The sequence below is a fragment of the Pyrgilauda ruficollis genome, unplaced genomic scaffold (assembly GCF_017590135.1).
Source record: "Pyrgilauda ruficollis isolate IOZ18807 unplaced genomic scaffold, ASM1759013v1 scaffold555, whole genome shotgun sequence".
NCBI classification, from domain to species: domain Eukaryota; kingdom Metazoa; phylum Chordata; class Aves; order Passeriformes; family Passeridae; genus Pyrgilauda; species Pyrgilauda ruficollis.
Genome location: NW_024527211.1, coordinates 22,222 through 31,991, shown reverse-complemented (window position 1 = coordinate 31,991; position 9,770 = coordinate 22,222). Strand labels below are relative to the sequence as shown.

At 41.1% G+C, this 9,770-nt stretch overlaps 2 protein-coding genes across 2 annotated transcripts; both read right to left on the bottom strand.

Annotated features, from left to right (window-relative positions):
- Positions 1 to 951: 951 nt before the first annotated feature.
- LOC121361050 (protein ELYS-like) lies at positions 952 to 4,525 on the bottom strand (the record flags this gene model as incomplete). The annotated part of the gene is made up of 4 exons (XM_041481352.1): positions 4,505 to 4,525; positions 3,239 to 3,355; positions 2,483 to 2,567; positions 952 to 1,102 (listed from the first exon to the last, which is right to left on the bottom strand). Coding segments are annotated over exons 1-4 (373 nt in total), but the record flags the coding sequence as incomplete, so codon positions are not given.
- A 282-nt stretch (positions 4,526 to 4,807) lies between these two features.
- Positions 4,808 to 7,901, bottom strand: LOC121361049 (protein ELYS-like). The gene is made up of 4 exons (XM_041481351.1): positions 7,808 to 7,901; positions 6,620 to 6,746; positions 5,284 to 5,537; positions 4,808 to 4,933 (listed from the first exon to the last, which is right to left on the bottom strand). Exons 2-4 carry the CDS (start codon positions 6,738 to 6,740, stop codon positions 4,808 to 4,810), a joined length of 501 nt encoding a protein of 166 aa, XP_041337285.1. The 5' UTR covers positions 6,741 to 6,746; positions 7,808 to 7,901.
- Positions 7,902 to 9,770: the final 1,869 nt, after the last annotated feature.

Below are 9,770 nucleotides of genomic sequence, written 5' to 3'. Positions count from 1 at the left end.
TCAAAGACAAGACATTGTTTCTTGTTGCAGAAAATATGAGATATTTGCTGTTATTTCATTCATGAAACACAACACTTTACTAGAAATGATTAAAAAAAATTATGAAATAGCAACCATCTCTGCAATAGGCTTCAGTGCCTCTTTTTCTTATTCAAATTATATTTGTTTTAAGCAAAATCAAATACACAATTATTAATTAAGTTTTGTATTTGGAACGAATAATTATTTTGGGGTTTGGGGTTTTTTTTGATGTGGTGGGGTGGCTTGTATTCAGCCAGCTGCCATGTAGGACACCTTGGTACTTTTCCACCAGGCACATTTCCAGCCACTTTTCCCCAAGTCTGTAGCATTGCAAGAGGTGTTTGAACCTACTACAATTGGCCTCAGTCCATTGATTCAGCCTGTGCAGATCCCTCTGCACAGCCTTCCTACCCTCCTGCAGATCAACATTCTTGTCCAAGATGATGTTGTCCCAAACTTACTGAGGGTGCACTCGATCCCCTCATTCAGACCATTGATGAAGATATTTCATAGGACTAGCCCCAGTTCTGAGCCCTATGGAACTAGATTCACTGGATGCACACTGGATGCAGCCAGAGGTTTGAGCAGGATAAAAACATTTCAGGTAACACTCCTAAGCAATAGACTAAGCAATAGCATGATCTTACTGTTCAATGCAGACAACTGGCAGAACAAACTGACTGACCAGCCTTATACTGATGACCCCACACAGCAAACATAAAATAAAAACTATTTTTTCCCTTAAAGAATGATGTTCAGTGGGATAGGAAGCCTCACATAACTTAAGTACACAGGTTTTTTTAGTAAGCCCAACAAGGTCAGTTAGACAAATATTTAAGACTTTAAGACTGTGGGTACAGAACAGCATTCATTGCTTAGATTTCCAAGCCATGTAGTTCAGAATAACCAAGCAGGGACATCAGAACAAACCTTCATTAACGCTGTCCTCTCTGTCAGCATGGTTGCGAAATTTTTCTATGGTCTGAAAGCTGAGGAATTTAGTATTGCTGGTCTGCCCTCTCAAGGGAAAGATTCCACCACTGAGATCTAAACTGAAGAGTTTGACACAGTATGTAAAACCCTGGGGAAAAAAATGAAGAAAGGTAATTTTGAAACAACAACATACATTATACCCAAGTATGAATTAATGCAAATATCTGATATAATATGCTTATTTTACTGTATGTTTCCCATCAATAAAAATTACATCTGACATGCAAGAGAATTAAGTGTCAAATCATAATGGGCAAGTTTGCCTCTAAAGGCTTTTGCACCTTTTAAAAATTTAGCATCTCCCTAACATTAGTCTAGATCTAAACATGTTTTGCAGAATTCCTTGCATCATGAAAGTGTCTTTACAAACCTGAACATATACTTACAAAGAGACATCTAAAACAATGCAACACATCTTCACACAAAGCTTTTGTTCCATGTTTTGATTAGATAACCTGACATTACAGCAGCTAAAGGCCTGTCACGAGACGTTAGAGTGAACATTCATTTCTCTAGTAACAATGAGAACTTCCTAGAGATTTAAAAACTTCTTTCAAACCACATGAGCTCTCATCAGGGAAATATCCCTCAATTCCTTATGGAGAGGACATGGGATGAACATGGAAAATGTGTTTAAGACCCCAAATTACTACAGAGCAAGCAGACTGCTTTGAGACACACAGAAATAAACATGCAGAAAGGATGGCCCTGAACCTCTGCCACCACCATTTTCTAAGGAAGCACTAATTGAAATACTGTCTTTCCACTACAGCCTTCATTTAACCTCTCTACCATACAACACATGAATAAATGTGTATGTGTATTGTGGACAAATAGCAGCTCTACAATAAAAACAAAACACCAAACTAAAAAAACCAGCAAGCCACTTTCAAACAAAAAATGAGTTTCCAAAACTTTCAGAGATCTAAAATGAACTGGCATGAAACAACACATTCTCATTCTATACATTTAATTCATCTAATCTAGAAGAGACAAGCTTTCTCTTAACGGTTCCAGGAAGAATTACAAATAAATATCAAAGGTGTCTAAAAATAAATTAATATATTAAAAAGTCTTTCATTACTGAAAAGGGTAACATTTGTCCTGAAACATGCACATTCTATTCTGTTTTATTCAGGAATTTTGGAAATAACAGATACACATGCACAGTAGTTAATAAAAATCAAAACCATCTCTTTGAAAAACTAACATGAAGCCTAAGCAAAGAATCCCATCTTATAAAATTACTAAAGATAAAATCAATTTTAATAAAAAATGTGGACCTGAACAAGATGTCCACCATACCAAGGGACAGTTCTGTAAGAAAAAACACTATAATTCCATAAACTCATCAGGCATTCATTTTAATGACTAGAAATTTCAGCTTTCACTCATACACAAAGAGCCAACTTAACTGATACTCAGGGAAACTTTATCTTTTCATCTCTCACATACAAGCCTGTCTTACCTCATACATGACTTGTCCTGATGCCAGACATTTCCTGTCACCAAATGCTAACTGCAAGAGATGTAAATTCACAGCATTCCCTTCACTGAAAAAGGTATAAATGAGGACATTTGCTTACAAAGCTGCTTTACAATCCTCATTATCATTTTATTAGATCTAGGCTGAAACTAACTTAAGAGCATGCTCTTGCTGAAAAGATAAACACTGCTTCCCAAAACATGGTAATTGGTCACATTAGCCATTAAAACAGAAAGGAGGAAATTTTGACACAAACAGCTTCAGGGGCAAATGCTACCTATGCCTCTGTTTGGAAAGCTCTAATATGCAGTATGGACCTAAAATTGTTGGAAATAGCTTTTCACAGTAAAGCATTCTCCATGAAAACTGCTTTGAAGTCAAGCTCAAGAAGACTGCCAGTCTATGAACAGCTGGGATAAGTAGTTTGCTGATGCTGAGAGAGACAGAGGTATGTTTGTCCCCTTCCCACCTAAGTTCCAGTCCCTCTCTTGCATGCAGTGCACCCTTCTACACTCTGACTTTTTCCTTATCCCAGCTGGAATCCATTGATTTGTTTGCTGAACACTGCTCCTTTTCTTCCAGGGAAGCTGAACTGGCACACAAGGACTCCAAAGAATTCTGAAGCTCTCATGAAGCAACCAGCAACAGTCATCGTCCTCTTTTAGGCACAACTCTGTGTGAACAAATATTAAATTTTTTAAAAAGCAAAATCAGTGGCTTATTGCAATTTTTATTCACCTTTGTTGTGTAGACTGAACAGCCCATAAGTAGCAACAATTTTGAAGATCATTCTCAGGCTCTTGAAAAGTAAGAGCACAGACAGGAATCCTTCCTCCTCCAAGATGAGTGTAGTGCCTACAGGTTTGAAAACAAAACAGAAAAGACAAATAATGGAGGCAAGCAAGTGACTACCTTTTATGCAGCAGTCAAGGTGAGGAGATTTCTGTCCATCAAAGCAATAAGCTCTGTTTATGTCCTCCTCTGCCTGAGGAGGAGGAACAGAAATTATTAGTTCAGCTGCTAGGGAAAACACTGTTCCTATTGTTGAAGCCTACTTTAATACTGAACTTAAAATGCAGTAAATCTGAACATATTTAAAAAAACAGCAAACAGAAGGAGCTTCTAATTTCTTTACTTGGGCATTGTAACAAACGTTTTCTTTCAGATTTCTGAGCTTTAGCTGTACCTTCACAATTTTTTCCTGACACCTAATTAGGCCTCCACTATCTATTTACGTATCAGTAGTTATGGTGAGTAACTGCAGATTTGCTAAAGTAAATCCCTATCTGAATTTTGCCACATATTTAAAGTGACATTACTCTTCAGCAGATTTTAAATAATTTCTTAATTTTACTATTGTTTATAAATATATATGCTTCCCATTCTCATCTCCAAGGATTCCAGGGAAAAACTGTTTCATGTACATCAATGCTTCGAAATGGGTCAGCCCCCTACTTGCATCAAGGCTGAAATGTAGGAAAAAATATGCTTTCAGGCAGAGATCAGCTACAGAATTAACATGTCTCACTAGTTTCATCCCACTCCCTTAATAATATATAATCACCAAAATCACATTATTCATACACTGAAGCCTTTCAGTGCATGCCCTCATTTCAGTAACTGGTTCTGAAAAATAATTTCTAAAACCTGTCTCATGGAAAAACACACATTGCCTTGTTTCACTGAATACGACTGGACAGAACAAACTGACTTATAAAAATCAGATCTCTCACATCCCTACTGTCTAACATGATCCAGTACTTTCCACAAGACCTCTATGCACAGGCATGGTAAGAAATCAATTGTAGTCCACTGCAGAGAAGGTGCTGCACTTAATCCATGTGTGAGTTAATAGTTACTTCAGAAGAGGATTTCTGAACACTCCAAGGTTATACCCAACATCCCACTCACAGAAAAAGGGCTCTTGAAATTAATATATTTCCTGAAGCAGAAAAACTGAGACCCTGCAACTCCAAGCATGGCCAAGTGGAAAGGACTACTTACGCCCTCTTCAATGTTTTCATGTTCCCCCTGCTTCACAATTCACCTTGAACACAAGAAATCCAAGCTTACAGCTACCTCTAGAAAATTCAGGTAACTTTATCCTCTTTTAGAATTCCTATGATTCAAATTAAATTTTTAATCTTCACTGCTATCAGAGGACTAACAAGAATATTTTGATTATTCAAATTCTCATCCTTCAAGTCTCAGTGACTGTGATGAGGAAATACAGAACGCATCTTGCTGCGCAATTAGACAAGGTTCAAGGGTTGCTGCTTCTAACTTTTTTCTTTTAAGATTTTTTTTTCATTGTACAACTGTATTAAAATGAATCTTTACTAGTTCTTCAAAGAGTATTCCAACAATATTCCATGTTGAAGCTCCTGAAATGACATATTTTTCCACTATGCTATGCACTGCTTTTTCCTCATTCTGAGGAAGAACAGAGAAAACTTGGCTCACAGAATCTGAATGGTGCCCTTCTGCCTCATATAAACCAGGAAAATGTGGGAAAATACTATGCAGCATGCAGTCACTATAAACCCACAGGGAAAATAATACCAGAAACACGGTGGTCCTTAGAGCCTTAAACAAAAACGACAAAAATGCAGAAAGAGGTGTTGAGACAAAGGCTCTCTTGGCTGGGTATTCTGAACTGACAATGCGTTAATACAATTCAGAAAACATACAACCTTCAAAGAGGTGCTCCAAAGCGTTTCCTGAAACAAGACTATGCAGCACCAAACAACACAAAACCTTCATTTCCCCAAAAAGATACGTACCCTTCCTGGAAGAACAACTGCTTTAACCACTCTTGAGATCCCAAGGTCGTACAGACAGAGAACGCTTCCCTCTGTTTCCTCCAACCCAACCAGGAGTCCAGTCCTCTTCTGCCAAGAGAACTCCTTCACCACGCGGACGGTGGGAGGCTGCTCGTTCACTCCGCTGAAGCGATACGCAGAGAGCCGCTCTCCGCTCACCGAGTTCACCACCTCCAGCTGGGGCCCGCACGCCAGCCACGCCAGGCCGCTTCTGCCTGCAAGGCAACACGAACAGCACTCAACAAACACCCAGCACAAGAACTGAAACAACAGCACTGGCACTGGGCCTTCCCATCTCATGCACCAAAGGGAGGAAGGCCAACCTACCTTTTGCATTTGTACTTGTCATTCCTGCACTCAAGAACACTGACTCTTTGGGATAAAGATTACAGTAGACTAAGCTCTACTCTGTACACCATACTCAGCCTGGTTTTGCTAATAAAACACCTAAATATGTACAGGAATACAAGTCTCAAAGCATACTTCAAATACAGCCCATCTAAACCAATTCAGTTCCAGTTTAAGAATTTTGCTTGACACACGCCTCCTCTGGGAAGGGATTTGGGCAGGGAATCATCTTAACATGGGCACTGCATGTGTAATTCCAACTTTTATATGTGCTGATCCCAGAAAGAATTTAACAAGTGGTGTTTCACTCAAGAGTTTAACACTTGCTCCTTTACTGAGGAACTTCAAGCTCAAAGGAAGGATGAGCTCCATTACTACAACTACAGTCAGGCAGGTAAGATTCTACCTGGTCTTAACAGCAGCCCAGACATCCAGACAGGCATCCAGCTCTACCTTCAGATCACCTAGAAAGTCAACTGCCTAATCTGTTGTCAGCAGCTCTCACTGGGTCCTCAATTGCATCCTATTAAATACCTTGGAAATACATGGGCAGCACTTAACAGACCTGCCCCTCTTTCCATTTTTTATTTAGACTAGAGAAGAAAAAGGAGCATATTGTGTCTCTGTAACTATTTCATAGGCATGCGATGTTATGATGGACATAGAGCTTGAGCTGGTAAAAAGAATACATCCCAAAACAACACTTTCTTCCTTGAAAATTGCCTTCTATTTCATTCAGAACTGAGGAGGGCATGGTCAGCTGTATTATTTAAATAGCACAGGACTGGAGCAGGCTGTGGCACTTTCAATGCTTCTAATTGCTAAAATATCCTCTTAGCACTATCAGAACCTGATGCATTTGACTTAACAGAACAACCTGATGCCATGATCCTGTGCTTCAGGCAATAACAACTTCATATCAAATCCAAGTTTAAAGGAAAATGCTCACCTCCAGAAAACTTCCCACACAGTGCAGAGTCTAGGGTGATCTCATCTTCCCCAAGTGCCTCAACAGTCACCTCTGGAAACTGCAGCAGACTGCTCGTTACCTGAGCCGTTAGGTCTCGCATTCTTCACTGGATATAAAGAAAAAAAGGCAAAGAGACTCATGTCAGCCATAAATATCTTTGAGACTGACCCAAGCTTCATCAGTATGCAGTGACAAATCTCCCATGCATCATTTGTAGCTCTTTTTTGCTCAAAAGAAATGGCACTTGGGACAGTTTTTCATCTCACAGCAGAGCAAAAGGAGAATCTTGAGCTTTTCTGATGCCTATGAGATCAACAAAAAGTGACACAGAGAGATGGACAAGATAAATCACAGGGAAGAGAACAATACACTGAGTTCAAGTCTACTATACAGGTTAGCAAGACTTGATCTCAGAATAATCATACTTTAAAAAGTTTGTGCTTGTGAGGAAGCATAAACATGCAGCAGAAGATAAGAATTAGAAAGGATTTCAGCACTCTATCCCATGAGCTCCCAACAGCTAAGTTTCTGTATTAGTTGCAGTTTGCTTTTCCTTTAGGTGAGAAAACAAAACCAGCACAAATCAGAATTAGTGCAAATTTACCCAGCTATCTGCTGTGGCTCTTGTCTGGCACAACTCTTGTTTCATTAAAGAGTTGCAGCCTGTCTAACATGGCTAAGCAAGCCAAAGTTCCTAAAGTCTGCGCTGAGTCAAATGCTTGTCTCCACACTGCTTCCTTTACCTGGACAGGCAGACGTAAGTGCCAAGGGGCTCAGCACAGAACACAGCAGCGAGGAATTTCACTGCTTGCCCCTCCCAGCACAAGTTCTACAATCTTGGCTTTATAAAGGAATTCTAGAATGGCCTTCTGGAACCACTGGCAGTCATCTCATCAAACTGCCCTGCTGCTCCAGCCACCACCTAGAGCAGGCTGCCCAAGGCTGTATCCAGATGGATTTGGAACATTTAATTCTCCAGCAGGTTTTTACAACCAGCAGCCTGACAAGATCAACTGCAGAAACACCTGCAACCCATGCAACAGGGCCTGCTGTTCGCTGACTCTCTCCTGCCAGTTTAAGGATTCTGTTCTCTCCAGCACACCAGTAAACCAGCGTCACACCAGGAAAGACCTGTCACCACTGTTTCTCCAAAACGATATCTGACACCTTAATTCCCAGAGCAGCACGTCAGGCAGTCCTTGGCTGTCAGGCAGCACGGCCTCCTACAGAAGCCCGCAGCCGCAGCCCGGCTAAGCAGCAGCCATGTTGTTGCGAGGCGCGTGCGGGGCGCAGGCCCCGCCTCTAGCGGCAGGGCCTGCCCGGGGAGGGCGCTGGGGCTGCTCCCGGAAACTGCGAGTCCAGCAGCGGCAGCTGGGCAGCCTCGGCTCTGCGAGTCACCTGGAAGGAGGATACTAAACTCAGAGCATCCAGAGGGCAAGGAAGATGGGCCTAGGGGAGAAGATGTATGAGGAGTGGCTGAGGTTTCTTGGTCTGATAAGCCTGGAGGAGACTGAGGGGAGCCCTCACTGCAGCTACACCTTCCTTGCGAGAGAAGAGGAGGGGCAGGCGCTGATCTCTGCTCCGCGGTACCCAGTGACAGGATCAGAGGGAATGGCCCTCTGAAGTTGTGTCAGGGGAAGTTTAGGCTGGGTATTACGAAAAGTTTCTTCACCCAGAGGGTGGCTGGGCACTGGAACAGGCTTCCCAAGCAAATGGTCACAACACCAGCCTGGCAAAATTCAAGAAATGTTTGGGCAATGCTCTGAGACATAAGGTGCGTTTAGGGCCAGGAGTTGGACTTCAGTGATCTTTGCAGGTCCCTTCCAACTCAGTTTACTCTGTGATTCTGGGTGACAGCATGTGCTGCATTTTGGTGTTCAGTTCCAGGATGACAGAAATGTAGGTGACACTACATAACACTTCGAACCAATGAACACCAGACACGTGCATTTCACTTAGGGGAATGTTAATAAGGAGAGAGAAAAAAACAGACCAATCTACAGCAGTGAACTAGTGAAAACTGATTTTAGTTGCTTCTTTGACTAAGGTCTTACCTGGCCCATGTAACTGTTGGGTCCTGCTGACATGAGCACACTGTTCTTGTCCTTTAAGGAAGATACCAGGGTCAGAAGCCAGAACAGGTCAAAAGCAAAGGTTTTTCTGTGCCCCAGAAATCACATATGCTTGTGCTGTTGGTTTTCACAGAAATCACACACCCACCTCCTGCATCCTTCTCTCACTGTTATTAAAACCCCAGTTGTAGTATCAAAACACAACTAAGCAGTCATTCACTAATAATTCATGTTTCAATTCAGGTTTAAACCAAGTTCTGCAGCAATGCACAGCACATCAATGCCTGCTGTGAGTCATGACACAGCCAAGGAGGAACTGACCTGAATGGCCACATCAGTAATCAGAACTTGCATGTTTCACTCTACCTCACATATTGGTCATCCACACAGCCCAGTGCTGAAAAATGCATTTTATTTTAGGAACAGCTTTAATTCATCAGGAACCACAGTATGTTGATCTTCAAGCATATCAAAGGGACTCATTATCTCGACTACTTTGGTGAAAAAAGCATTCCTGAATGGAAACCCTGAAGTTTGCACAGAAGACAAAAGTACAAACAAAAGAAACAAACGCTGTCCTATTACCTAAAATTCTGTTGTTTCAGTATTTTCAGATTGGCCTAGACTAATTGGCTGCAAGCATTGCCTAACTACTCACGAGAACATGTAGATTGTTTTCTGCTATAGCTGCTTTTTTCCCCCACAAGTCAACAACTTTGCTATATATTAGTTACATGAAATTGCAGGAAACAAATTTATTGCACTGACAACCCTGAGAGTAGCCTTCCATAAGAGAAAGTTCTGATTGGGGATTAAATAGTTATCTGTGCCCTTACTTGCACATTGGACATGTACAAATATTAAGGCAAATAAACAAAGTCAACATGAATTAATTAGCACTTCAAGCCCCGAGTGGCTATTGAAAGTAAAATAGATTTAACTCTCCTTCATGTTATTACCTAGAACAAATACTTTCATCAGTCTTAGCTTATAAATATTTGAAGAAGTTTGTGAGGTAACTCGAGAATAATTTCCACTGTGACATTTCTTTTCTTAGA